The 21911-nt window shown below is 42.3% G+C and overlaps 1 protein-coding gene and 1 non-coding gene across 3 annotated transcripts; one reads left to right on the top strand and one right to left on the bottom strand.

Moving 5' to 3' along the window:
* Positions 1–355: 355 nt before the first annotated feature.
* Positions 356–3876, top strand: LOC114793326 (phospholipase A2-like). Of its 2 annotated transcripts, none has more exons than XM_028984973.1 (4): positions 356–511; positions 1062–1230; positions 1597–1703; positions 2060–3876. In XM_028984973.1, the coding sequence occupies exons 1-4, from the start codon at positions 475–477 to the stop codon at positions 2206–2208; spliced, it is 462 nt and encodes a 153-aa protein (XP_028840806.1). In that variant the 5' UTR covers positions 356–474; the 3' UTR covers positions 2209–3876. The 2 variants fall into 2 exon arrangements, with proteins under 2 accessions (XP_028840806.1, XP_028840805.1); XM_028984972.1 differs by having other exon boundaries at positions 1059–1230.
* A 12443-nt stretch (positions 3877–16319) lies between these two features.
* trnat-cgu (transfer RNA threonine (anticodon CGU)) lies at positions 16320–16391 on the bottom strand. The gene has a single exon. It is a non-coding gene; the product is annotated as a tRNA-Thr (tRNA).
* Positions 16392–21911: the final 5520 nt, after the last annotated feature.

Here is a 21911-nt window from a genome sequence, read left to right as displayed (position 1 = left end):
AAAGTAAATGGTCATGAAAATAAAGAAAACACATTGAATGAGAAGGTGTGTCCAAACTTTTGGCCTGTACTGTATACAAAATGTTTGTGTATGACACCAAAAAATTTTACATTCTATATGGTTCTATATATATCACCTTTGTTCTAAACTTACTCATGAATAAAATTTTAGGTAATTTTGGTCAGTTTGGTCTCTTTGTGTGATGAGGAAACACAAGTCAACAAATGTGATGTGGTGACTTTTTTCACAGCTCTCTCACACTTTCCTACAGGATGGTGGCAGCCAATAAGTGCAGTTCAGGGCTGTGACACGGTTAGGACGCCTCCTCTGGCGAGCAGGCGGGGATTAGGGTGGACAGAGCGCTCAGAGAGGCAGCCGTGCCCAGGAGATTATTCAGGAGAGTCTCTGAAACAAGCTGATTACTGTTGCCATCTACAGAGATTCGACCCCAATGTTTGCATTATTATAGCGACCATGTCCTTCCTGTTCTGGATTCTTTTTTTGTTCTCTGGTAGGTTTTTTTTTATGTAATTGGAGTGCTCTTGCGGTATGCACGTTCTTTTTTGTAGCCTAGTTCAGTCCTGCGTGTCTTAATTGCTTGTTTTACTAATCTTCTTCATGTATTTCCTCTTTATTTCATGTAGAATTGTATTCATTTGAGTAGTGGGTGCTTACATGTTATATTTGTGTGTGTGTGTCTGTGTGTGTGTGTGTATATATATATATATATATATATATATATAGAGAGAGAGAGAGAGAGAGAGAGAGAGAGTTTGTGTACAAGTGTAAGGCGTTCTGTTGGCCAGGTTATGAATGAATGAGGCTCAATTCTTTAATTAACTTTAGGCAATTGCTGTAAACAACATCTAACCATTTTCATCCAGTCTGTAAATCTGTAATCTTGGTGTATAGTCTTTTCTTTTTTTTATTTGAATGTTGACCTGCAGACATACAGAACTCTGTATGTGTATGAAAACGGGTCTTTCTTCGCTTGCTGTTGACGAAGTGGCAGGTTTTGTCCCGCACCAAGCACACTTGAGCTGTAATTTCCTCCACAGCAGCGCCTCTGGCCGCGCTCACGCCACAGACACCCCTGCGGAGGAAGAGGGGCTTGCTGGAGCTGGCCGGAGTCATCAAGTGCAGCACGGGAAGATCTGCCTTGGCCTACATGATGTACGGCTGCTACTGTGGCGTGGGAGGGCAGGGCTGGCCCAGGGACAGAGCGGACTGGTGAGATAAGTACAGCAAGGGTAATTTCTGTCACTGGGATCGATCACGCAGAGGTTTTGTCTCCCAAATACAAGTTGGATGCCAAAGGGTTATTTTAGGAAGCTATCAAGTCAGTGAGATGCGAGTGTGTCATTTTCAACGCAGCTCTGTGGTTGTTTTAAGACAAAATGGGCACTGTAATCTGTCTTTACAGCTCTAAATCAATCTTAACCAACCCCTTGTTTAAAGCTCCTGTAGCCCAAACCTGAGAGATGCACAATATACTTTTCACTTTTTTTTACAACTTACGTGTCCCCTTTAAAAATGACCAACGCTTCTGATTCATTTGCATTCACATTCCTTTTGGTTTTCTTTGCATTTGGGAAGGTGTTGCCACAAGCATGACTGCTGCTACGGAGATGCTGAGCGAGCGGGCTGCCAGACTCATACCGACAGATACCACTGGACGTGTGAAGGCAGAGAGGCAGACTGCGGTATGGCAGAGAGGCATTTCTGTGTTTGCACAGGGCCTATGGTAAACGGGCCTGTAAAATATCCCTTGACTTATGATGCACATTAATATAACGTTGAACAGAGAAGGCAGCGGTTTGAACGTACAGAGCTCGTACTGTGACGGACGGGAGGGGTCCACGGGACAGGGTCCAGCATTTCAGACCCACGTCTCGACGGATTTTGAGTTCTTGTAAACTAAGCGGTGGAGTGTGCACCATAACCTGTGATGCAAAGCGGCCACCTAGCATAAACGCGGGCCAAAGGGCTTCTTTCAACCAGGCAAATCACCGGATTTCCCATGAGTCACTAATGCACCCTGATGCCACTTTCATTCCAGATTCCCTGAATGACAGATGTGAGAAAATACTGTGCCAATGTGACACGGAGGCCGCCAGGTGCCTGAGGAAGGCACCTTTCATCCAGATGTACGCCCTGTGGCCCGACTTCCTTTGTGGGTGCATTCAGCCAACCTGCAATATTTACTGACCGCTTCCACCTCATCACCCAGGCCCGGGGTCGACTGGAGCTGCACCCGGATGAGTCTTCGTTTTTTAAACCAGTTGGCTTTGATTTCATTAGCCGAATGGTACAATCTAAATATTGAACGGTTTTATACTTTGCTTTTTCAAATTAGGCAGTTTTTTTAACTTTCACTTTTGCATATTTCAGTAATGTCTTGCAATAATATGGGATAATACTGTTATTGGTAGGCGTAGCATTATGTATATCTCATAATTATACAACTCTGGCAAAAAAAAATGAAAATTTGCTGGTTGAATATAAATGTTCCTATTCTTCGAAAAATGACTAATCCCTAGTAATATTGACTAGTCTGGTCTCTTACCCCTACTATGTCTCTCATGCATTAAATAGAAATGGAGGGCGACTTTATACTCATACATTATACTCTTGTTACTGGACTGAAACTTTGTGGTGATGCCACTTTAAAGGAGCCTTTTCCCTCTGTGCGCACAGAACAGACCTGTAATGAGCTCAGGAACAACAGGCCCAGTATGCTGGCCGGTGGGAGAAAGGGGACGGGTGCTTATCAACTTTTAAGGACAGATCGGGTGACTTATTTGACACAATGGCAGTTCTTCACCCTCTCGTCTGTCATGACCAAGCTTCTCTCAGATGAAGTTTCTTTTTTCTCAGTTACCACACTGAATGAATAACAGTGTACATGAACTGTGGTTTAATAGAAAATGCTACAGGTATTACAAGAAACGTTCCATAAAGTGCTTTATGTTTCATGTAAGTGCTTACTTTGGTGATGATTTGCAAAATAATGCACATTTACATCTTAACTCCTCCTCTTCTGGTTGTAAGTGGGTGTAAATGCTTATTTAAAAAATCTGTTCATGTGAAATTATAAATGGTGTCTCAGTGATGCCAGCCTATTTGTTTTGCAGTGTGAGTCATAGTGAGTCAAATTGTGACATGTCCCGGGAATGCTGATCAGCCTTGAAAACCAGAGACGCTTATTCAGACAGTCTGAACGGCATTTCTCTGGGGAAAAAAGGAAAAAGAAAACATAGTGTGACGCTTTTCCTCCACGTCACCCCCAGGATGGCAGAGTGCTGACATCACTGTGAATATTCAGAACCTCTGCTGCAGGCAGGCTGAAGCTGAGCAGTCTGGGTTTATGGCCGTGTGGCCTGGAGAATCTTTTTTCCAAGTCCGGAGCTGCCACTTGGTGGAGCCACACACAATGTCTTAACATCATCTTTACAGCAACACCAAGGAGGACTCCATATTAAAACAATAGGTTTTGATCACTACATATATGCACACATACACACACACTTAAAGTATTTTAATGAATTTTCACAAAAAGTATTTATGTATCTACTTAACACACAGAAAAAGACTGACTGTTGTTTACATTGGAAAATAAATGTAAAAAATATATATTTACAAGGGTTAAAATCTAATCCAATAGACTGTTAAAATGGTGAAAAAAACAAATTTTCAAACAATTTTCAGGGCAATAACTTAAATGCTATTAATTACATGACAATACCATTGCAATTAAACACGTTTTTTTTCAGCACTCACCCTCAAGGTGACAACTGTTCAGACATGCAGGAGAACTGTTCAAACACTGTTCAAACTCAGACATGTCCCTTCACCTACATTATTAATAAAGCCTTTTCCAACAAACAATATTACTATTCATCTATTAGTTCTCATAATTTCATTATTTTATTTCTAATTCATCAGGCATTGCGCCTTTATTTTCTGTTATGTTAGAAAAAAACTATCCAAAACTGACCTAATTACATCACAAATGCATGAGCAGATGATATGATTTGGTAGAACTGTAAAGGTTTAATGGTTTATATCAGACAGGCTTTTTGTCTATGACGACCAATTATCTCCCTTGCTGTGGATAGCTTCTCAGAAACAGAACTAATGGTGGGGCATTTGCTTATAATAGGCTTGTCTGATACGTTCTTTTTTCCCTCCCTCACATGGGACATTCATGTGCAATGCCTAGCAGGTCGCCATCAGCCAGGATAAATTTTCAGGGCAGAGGACCGAGACACGAGTTTTCAGGGGCGAGCTGCACAAAACACTCGCTCGATTGTGTCCATTCGTCACCGAGTAATGACCGGTGAAGTTATGAAAGTCATATGCTGCCCATGTCACATGGCCCGCAGGAGAGTGGGGGCTTTTTTTGCTTGCTTGTTTACTTCCTTCGTCAAGCTTCTGCTACCGCTGTGTGACTGCTGGAAAACAATGCTGTTTCTGAGTTAACCTAATTTCACCCCTGGTGCACGGGATCTCTTAACTTGTGCGTGAGATGGCCGAAGCCGTGAGTGCTTTTCATGGCATGCCGTTGCTGTTAAAAAAAAAAAAACTCCAACTTTTCAGAAACGGGGCTTTATTGGTGAGACTGATGTTGACCAAGAAACATTTCCCATCGCTCATAGCACATGACGCATGCTGTTGGCGACCCATACGAATGCAGGCCAGAATGCATTCATCGCGGTGATCACGTTACGACCCTCGCTGGCTGCCCAGCCGCTGGTGGGACAGTAACTTCCCAGCCCCTATAACCACTCAGAGGTTACCAGGGAGACAAATGAGAAGCTTTAACAAGAGAGTAGAAACACCGAGGAGAGGCTGTAATTGCTTCTCTTCGATGCCGCACTGTATAATTTAGAGCCTAAGTGTAAACCCTGGTAGACATTGAGCTTCATCATGGCGTAGCGCATAATTACTTTCAGGATTTGAATGCCCTGCGCTCACAAGGCCGTACAAGTTGTGGTTGTGGAGAAAGGCTTCAATGGGATGAAATTTAAACAGCCTACATGTGTTTCGGTGGACCGGCTTCTGTTTGGTTTACAAAAGGGATCCACTGAAACTGCCACAACATTAAAACCTACGTATGCCAAGTCTGATTTTCCAAGCCTGCATGGGCCCCTGAAGATGTCCTGTGGTATCTGGCACCGAGACGTTATCAGCAGATCCTGTGGGTTGTGAGGTGGGGATGCCATGGATGGGGGAGCTTTTCCAGCACCGATGCTCGGTCACATCTCGGGAATTTGAATGCCGGGATCCTAGGGGTTGACTGAGTGTATTCTTCCTACAGTGCATCTTGGCGTCCTTGCCAAGGTGAACAGCATGCATGCGACTGACCTCAAAGAAAATGTGATTACTCACCAGATGCTCCATGGTCCAGTTGTAGACATGGCGGTCTGACACCTTTCTATCACGTTTCAGCTGTTTGTACCACATACCGCGTTCTTGTACCACACTCATGGCCTGGTCACTGGTTCCCTGGCTGTCTTTCTGAAAGTGTCTTATTTGTCCTGCATCCAACACATCGACTTTTACCTGCAGCCTGATATACACAATTATAGCCAGATAATCAGTGTTCTTCACTTCTCAGTAGATTTGAAGTTGTTCCTGACTGGTGTACATTGCAATTTAAAGGTTTTATTTTCATCAAATCTAGAACACTCTGAAAATTTTAATTATTGTAACGTGGCTCATAAACCCATGAAGGTCAAACCTCTTTAAAAATGGAAGTCTGTGTATGAAGCTTGGTTGCCAGGAAAGAAGGTGTCTCACCGCCAAGGGTCTTTATTTTCGACAGGAAAGTAGTTTTTTATGGAAAGCGCGGAATTGCATCATCGTACCTGTGACCTGAACGTTCTGCAGCAAACAGCTAAGACCTTTGTGTACTCATGCAGCTCTCTGCCACACTCTGCGCTGAGCCAAGAAATCCTCCCCCAAGGCAGCTCATCCCACAAATATCCATGTGTATAACATGATAATCTCATGAGGGGCCAGCCATCTGCATATCTCCAAATAATGACCACATCGCACAGAGCTGAATGGCCGAATTGTTCTGTGTCATCAGAAGTTGCCGCTGCCGGTAGCCATTGCGCCATGCGTCAAATATTTCTGTTACTTCCACTATTAAAAACATTGTCGTTTGTTTCTGTTCAGCTCAGGTTGAGGTCCAAACTGTGCTAAAAAGCATAGTGAGAAAATGTTTTCCACCACTGTGGTCATGCTCTGGCACAAAACAAATACACTGCATAACATATAAAAGGCTGAAAAAAAAAGAAGCAACATGATAACATGAAAAATTTGCGATGGTTAGCACTACTACCTATATCTGTGCCCAGAAGCCCTGGTTATGGTGAACTCGTGACACCAAACTGACTTTTGTAATTATATTTATTTAAGGATGAATTGGCATCATGTTGAGAGGGTTTCTTTTTGCGAAATATGTTGTTTTTTTATCTTAAGTCAAGTTCTCAAGTTCTTAAGTCAATTGAGGACATTCAATTTTCATTTTATTCATCTTGTTATCTCAAGATCACAACTTATTTTTCTTGTTATCTCAACAGTATCCAAAGTGGTTTTCATGATCTTGAGAACCCATTTTTTTCTTTTTTGTATCATTTTTGTATCAACAGTTTTTTCATTTTATGATCTCAAGAAAATAACTTTTGTTATGTTGAGATTTAGAGTTCAGCTAGTTAAAATCGAGTGCATGTGGATTCTTACATGTTCAGAATAGCACAAATTAATATTATAAACATTATTAAATGAGAATCAATAACTTTCACTAAATGCTTGTGCTAAATGCCATTGAAATACGAATTCTTAGGTGGGTCTTTTCTGTTATGGACCAAAATGCTTGATTGTAATGTAGAGTAATGCTGACCAATTTATGAATAGTTATTAGATCAAAGAAAAGGCCAAATGGAGCTTTGAAATGTCTTAACATGTAGGAGACAGTGAAGAGCCCGGAGTTCCCAGGCTATTTTTTTAAGCGCACTTGATGTGTTTCAACATGTTTCATCAGATCAGTGTAACACATATTTGGTTGGAAATCATCCAGTGATTCCAATACCTTTAAAACAGGAAAGCCCAAAAGGTTAATATAGCCTTGCATGCTTGTTGTTTGCCATCTGCCCCCTTGGCTTTAACCTCACTGTGGACATAGAAAATGTACTATACTATGTGGGCTGAGCATAAGTACTCAGAATCAAACCCATCTGGGCTGGCTTTCATTCTCATTTCCTACAGTCAGGCAGCAGATGCAGCATCTTTGTGACCACAGGAAGCAAATCCTTTGGTATGGCCACTGGGGAACATCACAGCCCACTGACATGCTCTGCAGTATAAGCAAAGTCATTGATGCTCATATTTTACTACTTCCTTGTGACGGACAGGATTTGATTTCAACAACATTTTCTTTTTGGACAGTTTTAAATATTAACACTGGTGACATCAAATGGCCCTGATGTGATAATGAAGTTTATTCAAGTGTGTGCCAGTGACCCCTAATGAGTGGTCGTAGCCTAGGGGGTAAGAAATATGAAGTCACAGGTACAAACCCCACTTACTACCATTGTGTCCCTGAGTAAGACACTTAACCTTGAGTGTCTCCTGGGGTACTGTCCCTGTAACTCCTGATTGTACGTTTCTCTGGATAAGGGTGTCTGCTAAATGCCATTAATGTTTTTTTTTTTGTTTTATTTCTCTCCTAGTTTTGGCAAAGACATTCTGCATGTTTTTTAATAGCCGTGATTGACAGTTACTTGACCCTTGACCTTCTTGATGAAATGCAAGGAAAATTAGTTGTGGTGAGACTTGTCAAGAGATGGCCATGGTTTCTGATACTTTGATTGCATAATCTGACATGGGTACCATCATGAAAGACAGAAATTATAAAGTGGAACTAGGCTTGTTTGGTAGTGTAAGGTCAAAAGATGCCCTCAGGATTTACAGTTTACAGTTTAAAAGAAGCTTGATGACTGAGAGCAACTTCCTCATTCTGTATGATTTAAACCCATGCCTGTCAATACAAGCTAATTTAATTTAAAACTGGGGTGCCAGCTTGAAACTAGTGTCCCCAAAGGTAACGTTTGACCAAGCCAAGTTCCACTGGCGATTAAATTGGTTTGTTTCCTAAATTATCAAGAACTGTGCTACCTGAATTCAACTGCATGCAAGTAACACCGATGACAGAGTGCAAGAGATTGAAATTGTACCACTCAGTACTTTGCATTGTGTCCCTGAGCAAGACACTTAACCCTAAGTTGCTCCAGGGGGGAACTGTCCCTGTAACTACTGATTGTAAGTCACTCTGGATAAGGGCGTCTGGTAAATGCTGTAAATGTAAATGTAAACTCCGTGCTTAAGTGAAAGGCAGAATTGAGCATATCCTGTTCAACCTTCCCTGCCTTAATTAGTCATTTTAGCTCATGAGCAATATTTTGATGGTGAGCTGGCCGGGATTGTCATTGAGTCACAGATTTGTGGAGCATGTGGTTCTTGTTAGAAGACAAGCTGTGGTGATCTGAGGAGTAGGCGTGTTTCAACTCAGCCTGATATTTGCTGACCCCCCCCCCCTCCACTGACCCAGTACTGTACCCCACATTACTGAACCAGGCACTCTACAAACCCAAAGAACACACACTAATGGGTTTCTCAATGATAATCTCACCGAGGATGGGCCATAAAAAACAGCAGTTTTGGAAGACATTCTCTATCAGTCGAGCAAGTCAGCGTTTTTCTCCCCACCATTTGATCTTTTTTTACGATGGGTATGGATGATTGAGCGAGGGCTTAGGTTTTAAGCCGCCTGTCTGGCTAACAATGTTGCAATGACATTGGGTTTTTTTTTCAGTGAAGTAGTATTTAGTCCTGCTATCACTTTTAGTATAGTAATCATTTAGTTCACACGGAGTGGGTGGGGGATTACCAATCAGTAGTTTAGAGCATATGCTTTGTGGAGGTGTGGAGAATGACTGTTTACTCACATTTTTTGTCCGACTCGAACTGTGTCAGCATTTCTTCTAACATTGCAGGTTAAACTGTGATGCAGTCAATTAAATATTTACTCTCAGACATCTGAAACACATCTAAAATTTGTACAGATATGCAAAAAAAAAAAAGAAAAATAAGTATAGGTTTTGTAGGTAACTTACAGCTCTTATCCTGATTATTTTTTTAAAACGTTTACTAGACGCTATCAAACTGAAACCCGTAAAAAAAACCCCTCTCATTGGCTGTTCTCAGGTTTGCATGCTGGAGCAAGTTGGAAGCCTGCTGATTCATACGTGGCCTGTCTCCAGGCCCTGGTGCATGACCAGGGGGAAACAATAGACAGCAAGCTTACATTAGCTGAACTCACTCAGATTAAACACACATGCAACAGTGAAAATAAGAACTGCTCAACAGATAAAAGCTAGACATGCAGTTTCTCTTCTAATGAAAAAACATGATGGGATGTAATAAACAAAATTAATTGCAAACAAGGCAAAACGTTGAACATTCAAGTCTCTCCAATGCAGGGAGCTGTGATGGCAGCATTTCAATCTCTTAAACATTTTAATTTAGTCAATGGTGATGGTTTTCCAACAGACCTGAAGCTTTATACCGAACATTTTCTTATCATTCGCTCATGTTAATCTCATGAAGTGGCTTTTCATGATGACAAAAATGAAGAAAGCAGCCATGAAGGTAAAAAGATGTGACTGTAAAAAAACAGATTCATCAAACATACTTCACTTTCTACTGCTACAGTAGAAAGTAAAAAAAAAACTAAATAAATACTATAAATAAATAATATAAATAAAAACTAAATATGTTCCTTGCATTGGATTCTTCAAATTTTCATCCATCTTAACTTAATTGCCACAGAGTAGGAGTGTCCAAACTCTTAACTGGTAATGTACAATGTTAAGTATTCTTTTTTTCTTTAGAATTTCACCAGAAAAGTATTAAAGCAAATACCACATTAGAAGAAGCCATGTCATGCATTGAGATAATTACAGTATGCGGAAGTGAATGCGGGCAGTTCAGAACGTTAATTGCGTGCCACAAAAACAAGTTAATTGGCCACCATTACATTATTTACAGAGACAAGCAAGTTACCAAGTAATGAGTAGGCCTACTTATCGGAAAATTCAGATATAAACACCGCCCTGCTCTTTGATGGATAAAAAAAAATAGTTCAGCGATCAAATATTTAAAAGCTCAGGAGGGATGGTCTCTCACCTTTATCTCTCCATCCTTTCATCTTTTTCCGCTGAACTGTAAAACTCGCCGCTGATCCTAAGTTTGGTAGCGCTATGCTAACACTAACTAGCATAGCAGCAATTCACGAATGTCACATACTTATGTTCAATAAAGACTCCCCATCTTGCTGATACCCTCATGGTGACCTTAGCCACCTTGCCAACATTTTAATTTTGTTTCATTTAAACGTAGGACAATTGGATGTGACTCTAGCTGAGCCCGCAATCACACAACTCGCTGTGAGCTAATAAAAAAAATCCTGAGCAGGGCGTTGGTTGTTACGGAATACTTAAAAAAGTAGTTTTATTTTCAGTTCATGGTCAAATCATCAATCCGATTTACTGTCCATGTTCGGTGATGCACACGAGTTCTGTGAAAAGACGCCATGAGACGGCTGAAGACTGGTGTTCCGGTGTAATGGGTGAACACGTTTCCCGTCAGTAGATTCTTTCTGTTTCTTGTGTCTTATCGGCCAGTAAACATTTGAAATCAGCCTCCTTTGGTAAAACACGTAGTGGCTTTAGTGGGTGAAACAATAGCAGCATGATGACGCGTCTGCATAGTTCACCGCTCCATTCGTAATGATGGACTAAAAATATGGGCTTTTTTATTTTGTGTAAAAAAAGACTAAATAAATCTGAAAAGATTGTGTCTCATACATAAAGTTGTACTTTACTTTAGAGAACAAGTAGTATTTAAATCCATTTCAGAAGGTTTTGAAAGGAAAAAGAACTGCTCGTCGAGTAAAAACAGATTAAATGCACTTTTTATAAGCTCCAGAGTTTCATCCATTAACGATTCATAGTTTTTAGTTCTCTGTGACAGACACCATCACTGACAGACATCTTACAAAAATTGTTCTTCAGGCTTAATGATTAATCTGACCATTTGATTATGAAAACACAACATGTATTTTCTTTTGCTTTTTGTCTGCAGTCATTTCACAGGCCTGACAGAGTTAGAGTTCTGATAATCACATGGCACGAATGACCAGAACATAAACCGCGTTCCACCTGAATCGTGGAACGCTTGCTGAAGTCCCGTGTTTGTGTACGCGCATCCATGTGAATGGAGATGAAGCTGAGCATCTGGCTGCTGGCATGGAGGGCAGCCAGCTCCGATTATTAAACAGCGAACTGGTGCAGTGGACCCATAGAACGTGTCCTCTCCTGACTTCTCTCCTCAATCTCAAAATACCTCTTAATGAAGGCGTGTGCTTGTTTGTGTGTGTGTGACTATGCTGAGAATCCAAGACACAGAGGTGCTAAAAAACATCTAAAATCTTAAATCTGTTGCGCTGGCCACATATCCTCAGTAGCAATGTAATAAAATAATCTTTCAGTAAACCTCGTCACCCATGCAATGTCAGCTTTCTTCCCTCAGGAGAAAGAATAAACCCAGTGGAGGCCCAATAATACTTTGGGATGTGGATGTGGGTTTGAATAGGAATGAGAACGTCCGTGTGGATTTCACTTGAAGCTATAAAATTAGCACAGCGGACGTACGAGACGTCTTTCTTTGTCAAAATAAGAACCTAAATGGCGGTTGTGGCGATTCAAACAACAATGTTGACGTCGTTCTCGCAGACTCAGCACAAGGCCCGCTGCAGAGCATTTTTGAGTTCAGATTCAGGAGTTCATAAGGCATTCATTTCTGCAAATAACTCGGAGCTGTGCGGGGCTTTCGGCTTCCGAGCCCTCAAATTAATCAAAGCACATAAGACAAAATCCACCCATGCAAACCTAAAATTTTGCAATTTTTTTTTTCTTTGAAAAAAAACAAAAAAAAAAACACAGCATGTCATATGACATCCTGACAGCAGAAGGAGGACATTCAGGCTGCAAGGAGGCACAAAAGGCTTTTTTTGTTTTCTTCCAAAAAGCATCAATAATCTCTTAAATGTCACTACATCTGAACAGTCCAATCGTTCTGCTGGTGCAAGAAGCAAAAGCGAATCTGTCTCAAGTACTTTCTCAAGGACAATATGCATCACGCAGTCAAAAAGCACGTCGTCTACTTCATGTGATTAAATAATAATTCACAAATTTTATTATTGCCACATAAAATACTGTATGTGTGAAAGGACAAAATGAAGGTATTTCTCTGTGCAAGTGACACTAAGGGGCGAAGCTTGGTCCAATGTTGATATTCCTTAAGAGTTTATTGGAGAATTTCCTCATTTTCAGTTAGAAGAAAAAGAAACCAAATGTCTCAAATGAACAAACGGACAATTCCACTTTTTAATAAGTTAATTGTATGTTTTGCATGATTATGTGACCCCTTTCTAAATTTGCGAGGTTGATATAACACAAGTATCCTCAGTCCTTTAACAAATGTGCCCCTAAATGACAAAACTACTGGTGTCGGTGGTGATAATGTTTAAAATGAGGGTGTCCAAATTCAATATGTATTCTTCTCCTGCCCTGCGTGGCAGGTAGTAAAACGACATATTTCATTTTGTAGACCTTTCAAAGCAGCAAACTTTTTGCAGTGATGACATAACTTCTCACTCTTGGCTTCCCTCAATCACGGGTTTCCACCCGTCCTCAAAGAGTTCTTGTGTTAAGAGTTTGATCATGAGCATTTCATAAAGCTGCTTATGATAAGGACAAAAAAGAGGGAACTGACAATCTTGTTCTTGAATCATGGTTGAGGTGGTTAAGATAAAAGAAATACTGAAAATATGTTACATTTCTTACATTTGATTCTTCAAAACGGCCTCCACCATAGCCTCTATAAACTAGCTTCCCAGACAATGTAATAGGTGGTTTATTTATTCACATAGTTGTCTTTGAGCAACACTAAATTTGTAGTATTTTAGCAACATTTTATTAGTAACATTTGTTGCCGGATCGAATCCCGATCCGCCAAGCCGCCACTGAGCAAAGCACCGTCCCCACACACTGCTCCCCGGGCGCCTGTCATGGCTGATGACCGCTCACAAAGGGTGATGGTTAAAAGCAGAGGACGCATTTCGTGGTGTCACCATGTGCTGTGTTGCGTTTCACAATGACAATCACTTCACTTTCACTTAAAAGGTCCTCACGCGTATTATTGTAATTATTCTGGCATTTTAATTGGCTGAGAGGAAAAGCACTGAGTGACATCATCTTACATGCACTCTCGCTCTCTATTGCATTGTTCACGGCCACGTTGTGTCACGTGACTAATGGCTGGCCAAATGGCGCCACTTCAAACCAGCCGCATCAGGGAGGGGACCAAGTTCTGAGGTTTATTGTCACAAGTCTTTATTGTCACAGCAGCTGCTGATAAATGTTGTACAGTCATGATGCACTAAAAGAGAGTCTGTGCTTATACTGCACTGAGGCCTATCAGTATATATACATGTACATTTATGGCAGAGTGACTTACAGCTGGAGCAAGTCGAGCTTCAGTGTGGTTCCAGGGGCAGAGGTATTACCCACTAGGCTACTACCACGCCATCATATCACTTGACACTTTAGCACGGAAAAAACGTCAAAAAGTGATGTTTGTGCATTGTAGCTCAGTTCGCAGAAACGTCAGCAGGGCGAAACCACCGAACCTCTTTCACTCCGGTGTAGTGCAGCGGCCCTGAACCCAGCGGCCCAAAAGAGAACACGACATGACTGTGCACAGAGGGCAGAGTGTGCGCTGAGCACAGATAGGGAACAGGGCCTGCCTGTGTGTTCCCGTTAAGGAGGGTCAGCAGAAACGCTGGTCCGGTCGCATCACATGCTCTCTCTGACATTGCCGGCGTGTGTGAGCGGACCGCGTTCCGGCTTTTCCCCTGAAACACTCCCAACGGTGAACAGCGCTCTGCTCTACTGTTGGATGGACACCGTTGCCATTGCTGGGCCGTTTGACGTTTGAAACGAACAGAATTAAAAAGCCACCAAAGCCACCGGGAACTTTTTTTTCTATCTGCCAGACCGGAGCAGGCTGACGGCCACCGACTGCCACATGACCGCACTGAGATGTACGGGAGACCAGTGCAAGAGCAATAAGGATTTTTAGGGGCATTATGATGGTGAATCTGAAACACAAGTGCCCCCAAAAGCCCCTCATTCTCCCTGCTGCATTATTGCCTGAAGCAGACAGGCGTGCGGCATGGAAACGGAGAGAATTATCCATATTCCATGGGACATGGTGCGTTTGTTCCGGAGACCGAGTTTTACGCCAGAGGCGAGGCGGTGAGTGCCAGAAGCGGGACTTTGCGGGCCAGTTGGGTCAGGACGTAAACTCATCTCGCCCCCAACATCCCGCCACTTACATCACAGAAACGGATCCATCTTCCTTTTCAGTCTGGCCCTCTCGCTAAAAAAGAAATAAAAAGGAAATAAAAGGAAAAATGAGACTCCGATCAAATGAAGCGTTAAAATAAAAAAAAATAAATAAAAAACTTGCCAATGCAAAAACTCAAGGCTAAATTTACATTTCAGTTCACGCTGCGTGAATTTTACATTCGAACCATCAGGGATCCGAGCACAGCCAGCCCTGCGGTTATTATCGTAATAACAACTGTAACGATGACGATGACAATAATTGTCGTCGCTAATTGTCCCGTCGCCCCTGGACGTGCTGCGGAGTCCCAGACAGCATCTCCGGCTCCCCGGAGAGTTCGGCCACTCTCCCTCAGACACGATCCGTCTGCAACAGTCGGCGGGCGTGGAAATACGGCAGAATCGATCCCGGCATCCGTCCCCCCCGCCCCGCAGCCGCGGTGCGTTGGTGCGTGGCGGTCGATCCCGAGAGATCGATGATCGAATGATAATCGTTCTTAATTCCGACGGCGGCGGCGGCGACGCCCCCCCCCCCCCCACACCCTCGTCCCAACATCCCGAAATCCGGTCTCACCTGCCGACACCGAGGCGGCTCGCAATTTAGCGACGCCGATTAATAGCTGCGTGTTAAAAAAAAAAAAAAAGGAATAAAAAAAAAAATGAACTTACCTCGGCTGCGTGACGCGGCCGACCCGCGTGGAAGTGGACGCGGTCTGAATACAATCCCACCCAGCGCCACGAGGTAAGAAGAGGCCGACGAGGGGAGGAGATCCCGATCCCAAAAAAAAAAAAAAAAAGGAGAAGGAATCACATGAGCCGCAGCACCGCGATGGGAATAGAAAGACGAGAAGGGACGGGACGCTGGGGGACAGGCGGCCCTGTGCGGACCGCGGGAAACTTTTCCCTAGAAATCCCGTCCAAATATAGAAACCGGGATGGGATGTTCCTAGAAACCCCCCAGACGCGAGGGAGACGCGCGGAGACGTGTTCCCCGCTCGCCCACCGCACGGCGCTGTCCAAACTTTTCCCGAAGTGGGGAAATAAAACGCGCTCCTGCTGTCCACGCGCGATTTACAACAATAATCTGATCGTCTGTGAGCTGAGCTCCGAAATTAGAGACGTTTGAGAAGACGGTCCTTTATTAGGCCCACGTGTGGGAAATTTGCGGACAGAAAAGATTTGCAAGGTGCATCAGAGATTTTGGTTCATAATCGGGAGGTGTTCATAATATCCATTTTATTTTAAGTTTTCTTCCTTTAGGTGTGTTGGTAAGCGGACACGTGAAAGCGTATCTGAGAATAGAAAACGAGAAAACTTGAATAATTAAATAGCAAAATAATACATTTATTTCTCAGATTAACTGGATGAAGCAAAACTGTGCACAGAATGTTCACTCGTTGCAATGCAGATATAGTGAAGAAGATGTGGAAGGTTTTTCTTTTATTACATTTATATGCGTTTGCTGCCCTCTACTGTTATTTCCACGTCGTACAAATAAAACAAAACGAAGTCTTTCTTTATTTGGGCGTCTGCACGTACACAGGAGAACCAGACGGGCGTGAATTATATTTCGTTAAGCCACCACAATCTGCTCCGTCTCTGCGAAGCACCAGAATGAAGCCAGTTTCCGTGCACCTCTCCTCCGGCTTCCGTGGACGACGTTGGCGTGGAACTCCGTCCATCGACATTTTTCCACTGCGTCGCGTCAGTGTAACTGCGCGCTTCGCCCCTCGCACCACGCAGCAGCGTCCGGGCGCCGCTGTGGGTCTTCACCAAAAAAAAAGGCACGGACGGGGTTCGAACCCGCGATCTTCGGTTTACGAGACCGACGCCTTACCACTTGGCCACCGCGCCTGCGCCCTTCACAGCCGCGCCATGCTATCTGACAGCTGCGCCGGGCCGACGCGCCTTGCGAACCGAGGTTTTGATTGGTCGACGTCATTTCCCGGAGCCTCAGCATCTCGCGATAGCGCGTCTTAACTTGATAACGCGATTGAATTTGCGCCTCGTTACGTTGTCCACTTTATTTCCTGAGGGTTCTCGGGAAAAATTGTAATAATGAAAAATAATAATCTAATCTGCGTGTGTTTTTCTATCTGAAGCGGATTGTGAAGACCGACCATGAAATCACTGGCCGTTCTCTACACCCCCTGGACGAACTGCTGCCATCAGGCAAGAGATGCATTTAAACCAGGACAAACACACCTAATAGCCAATTGCGTTGTACTTGTTATAATGACAATAAAGGCAACGCCGCCGCCATATTGGGACGGGGCTCCGAGCTCATTCTACCACGCTTCCTCCGCACTTTTGCGCCGTTCACGGCTGTAATGACGAAATAATCAATACATAAAGTGATACACAGCAGCACAGCACACAGTGCTGTCCTCTGCATTTAACCCATCACCCTGAGTGAGCAGTGGGCAGCCATGACAGGCGCCCGGGGAGCAGTGCTTTGCTCAGTGGCACCTTGGTAGATCGGGATTTGAACCAGCAACCTTCTGATTACAGGAGCGCTTCCTTAACCGCTAGGCCACCACTGCCCCTGGAACGCATGGAGTGTTATTCCATTTTGTTGAATGTTTTTGTTGAATGTTACACGCACGCACACAAAGCTTCTGTTCTGACACCTGTGTATATTGTATAGTTCGTCCATTGTCTATGTTTCTCCACAAATCTATACTAATTCCTGTTGCTTTGGATAAAAGCGTAAATATAAATGTACGAGTGGTAAGGCTACATGGTCTTTCGGCGATCATTACTGGTGTTTGTATTTGCATTATTCTGCATGTATTAGGAGTGATTAAGTCTATTTCGAATGATAAAATACCTATATGCAGATTACAATTTGAGCATAACAAAACCTTGGCCCTGATAGACGCCCATTCATTTTAAAGGAGGGCTATCCCGCCCCAAGATGGCGGTTCTTTTGACTCATTCGCTTCCACATACGGGCCCATTCAACAAGACCATGTCACATGACCCGCGACGTCCTGCTGCGCGTCGCTCATTCCCAGAATCGGAGATGGGCGGGAGCTGAACTAAAGGTTTCTCAACGAAGTCTACATGGTCGCGACAGTCATTGATAAATACAGCGTGAAACCACACACAAATTTCCATTAAGGTCGTGAATATTCCCTTGATGCATATGCATAGCAAAATGTGGTGGTACATGCCCAGTGTAGAAATCCTGCTTGAAATTTCTTTAATGAATGTTGAAATATTGTGATGATATATGTAATCTGCAATAAAAGAGTCGAAACAAATGACACGTGGAGTTGGTTATGCTGGTATTGTTGTATTTATTTGAATAGTCTTAGAAATAAAGATTTTCCTGGCTTGTCTTGGACACAGGCAGGGGGGACTTCAGGGAAAAATGGTTGGGAATACTGCACTAGACGGAGCCACAGAATACTACATGGTACCATGGTACTAAACGGGGCAGTGGTGGCCTAGCGGTTAAGGAAGCGGCCCCGTAATCAGAAGGTTGCCAGTTCGAATCCCGAGCCGCAAAGGTGCCACTGAGGTGCCACTGAGCAAAGCACCGTCCCCACACACTGCTCCCCGGGCGCTTGTCATGGCTGCCCACTGCTCACTCAAGGTAATGGGTTAAATGCAGAGGACAAATTTCACTGTGTGCACCGTGTGCTGTGTATCGCGTGTGACAATCACTTCACTTCACTTTAAACAACATACAATGAGCATCAAGATAATCACAATTTTAATGATAATTGCACTCTTTAAATCATGCTACCTTATCTATGGTCATTGTGTAAAAATGTCTTTATCTATCTATCTATCTATACACACACACACACACACACACACACACACATATATATATATATATATATATATATATATATATGGTAGCATATGGTTTAAGCACGCATATTAAAGTTTTAACTGTGTTAATTATGTCACATGGCATGCTGCATGAGCAGTATTGCTAAGGAACGGTGAACTGTTTCATCGCAGAAGCTAAACTCTCTAAGGTCTGAACGGTCTCTGTAAGGATTTAAGCACATCTGTGGTATAATTACAGTAATAAATACAAATATAAATATTTATTATCATGTATTGGATCATGTGTTGGACTTGCTAAATTTGGTTGTCCAGGCAACTACAATGACAAGAAAAGGTCTTGAATCTTGATTAAAACATTGATTCCATTTTCCAACACAAGGGGACTCTATTGTACTCTTTTTCACACACTCTATTCTGTGGGAGGAAACCTTTCTTCCCTTCTTTCCTTTATATTTTTACATTCAGTTGGGTAATTAAGTTAAGGGAATTAAAACAGAGCTATAAATATATTGTAGATTAATGCATTCATATAGATATTCTACAGTTTCAAGAGTCAATAAGAGGTCTTTCCTCCACACACACAAAATGTACAGGCCGACCGAAGACGTTGCTTTGGCGTGTGGATCTTCGTGAGCAAGTGTAGGTGTGTGTACAGTGGCACAGATGGTTTGGTCAGCTGTGCTCCCTGGCTCTTCGTGTCCTTTAATCTTCTCTTGTTCTGTGTGTATTCTTTCATGGGAGGAATAGGCTTCAGATTCACAGCCTGGAGGGAGGAATAAACAAGCACCTCTGGGAGATGGGTAGACAGACAGGCAATGAGTGGGGGAGGAGATGAGGAGGGTTCGGGGTGATGGGTTGCTGCTGCTCCTCTGCCTGTTTGCAGAGAGGCGCATGGAAGTGAAGATTGTTCAATCTAAATTTCTTAAAAAACAAGACCACGTCACATAAATTCCCAAGGTGTTCCGTCCACATGCATATTTAATCCACATTACAGAACACCTTACATTTCCTTCCTCTCGATTTACACACGTTTAACACTAACACTGTACTAACACATTAATGTGCTTTTCATGCAAATGAAATATTTGAAAAGTTTGCACCCAAGGGTGCCAGACTGCAGTTGAGCTAGCATATTGATATTTATAGTTTGTTCATTTGCATCCCCAGCTAGTTTTTGTGATACAATATGCATGAGGTTCACCGAGCTTCTCCAGAACCTCAGAGAGAAAGGCTGGCCTTGAGGGCTTTTTCACTTGATCAAATATCCTACGGTTGTTTCAAAGGCCTTCAAAAATGAATAAGGCTCATTACCATTGGGAATGAGTCAGTGGTGCACACCACAGATGTTACGTTGAAAACTTTGACCTGTTTTTTCCCTATTCAGCAGCACCTTTTCTATTCTTCTTTTTCATCTCCGCAACCTGCCTGCAGTAAACACAAAGTTAGCAAGGAAAGAAAGGAATATTTACACATAAAAGACACATATATGTTTTCAATATCAAATGCTATGTAACTGTCTCAGCAGGTAAACCTGGGGTGTTTCCACTGGAATAAAATGAAGGATTTGAATGGTAATGAACAAAAATCTCCTCTTTTCCTGCAAAGTAACAGGATCTCGCACAGTGCCAAGTCACTACCTCATTATCACGCCAGAGAATAAATATTGTATAGAGTGACAATAGAAAACATTGTGTGGAGATGTGCAGAAAAAACAAATAATGTTCTCCACTACTATGTGCCAGTCAGGATTATTCTTTTGTCCAGTTTAATTCCTATTGTTCAGATAATTGCCTGGCTTTCAGTTAGATGTGAAGTCATAAAAAATTTGCCTCAAATTCTTTTTTTTTTTTTTATCACTTTGTCATATTTGGTTTTGGAGCCTTCGGCACAACGGATGATTGTGTAATCTTTACGCACAAACAAGTTTATTCTCCATTTTGTTGTTTTTTCTTCTTTGTCTTTTTAGTCTAGAAAATAATGTGTTTTTATAACTATTTTAAATGTATATTGTGCCACTGGGTGCTAAAACAATATTCATTTCATGCTGGTAGAAAGTTTGTGGTGGGACCTGCTTGATCAACCAGATGCAGTGTGGAGTTGTCAGGGTCATGTGACTCGTGGGTTTATTGTACTGTTCAAGTAACAGCTGCTTGCAATGTATAAAATCTTCTTCCCTGCACATGCTGTTCAGAGGTTACTAAAGTTCAGACATTTTCTGAGGCGCGCCCTGTACGTTTAGTTCATTTTTCAGCTATTTAAAAATGATAACTAAGTTATTTATATTTTGTGTGAGGTTATAGCATATTTTCACAGAGGGTGGAAGAAAATAGTTTAGAAGTATAACATTGCTAATTATTTTCTTTTGTTTTTGGTAGTTTTGTCTGGTTATTTCATAAAATGAGCAGAGGTCAGATGTCAGATGGTGATTATTTGTCTTATGTTTCAAATCTCAAAAGGATAAAAAAAAAATGCTAAGCACACCAGAACAGCCTATGCATCGTTTTTGATTACTGGAGATGAAGTGGACTTTCAGTCGTTGCATGTGGAATGCACACAGAATTGATCCATCCTCTGAACATCTTTGGTCCCTGTTGGTCCTTGAAATCAATCTCGCTCTACACACAGCCTTAAAACCACCTTCCCAGCTCGGATTCTCCCTCATCAAGTTCAAGTTGAAGCACTTCAATTTCATATCTGCACTGACCTACACAATGAAATGAACTTCGGTACTCATCTAGATGACAAAAAGGGGGAAAAACACACTGAGTCGTGGGTATGAGTGAAAATTAAAAAAAAAATTTAATGGTGAGAAGATATGAAACACATCCGGCTGTTAAAAAAAAACCCTACCTAAACAGTGCACTAGATTGCAGAAAGCATTATCCATATGGGGCAGGAGAAACCGCTCATGTTTTCAGGTTTTTGCAACGTGCTGGAGAGAAAAATTATGCTTTAGTTCCAAAGATCACATGACAGTGTGGTATCACGTGAGGCTGCGGACCATAGCTTCGAAACAGGTTTTTTTTTTTTTTTATTATTTTACTTAAGAAACTATGTGTTAGGCAAACCCCACCACAAACACTACCAAACATTATGGTAGTGTAATTAATAATGCCACTTTAATTTACTTATTTATTTGTGGCTTAATGAACAGCCATTTTATTTGGCACAACTGATGTGTATTCAAAATGGAAATGCACACATAATCCCGTTTGCATTCAATTGGACATTGCTACTTTCTGTAAATGTTCTTTTAAATGCAAATATCCAATCCTGTCTAGTATTGTAGTGTTCTCCAGGAAGCTATGAATACGAGTAACACAATATTTTGTAACACACCCTTGCCCTCCAGGTGTGTTATTCTGCCTTCGCCTTCGCAACAACTGCACCAGCAGTTCTCCAATAACCCCTACCTTCCAGTCACAGCAAATGTTAAGGATATTGTTTTCCTCATTGTTTTGTGTCATATTCTCAAGTAATCGTCAAGGTTCAAGTTCACCCTCTGTTGGGTGCCCTGTAGGTGTCTCAGTGGAGTGGAGTTTGATCGGGCCTTTTCCCTGCATATAC

Source organism: Denticeps clupeoides, chromosome 7 (genome assembly GCF_900700375.1).
Source record: "Denticeps clupeoides chromosome 7, fDenClu1.1, whole genome shotgun sequence".
NCBI classification, from domain to species: domain Eukaryota; kingdom Metazoa; phylum Chordata; class Actinopteri; order Clupeiformes; family Denticipitidae; genus Denticeps; species Denticeps clupeoides.
This window is presented reverse-complemented; position numbering and strand designations above follow the sequence as displayed.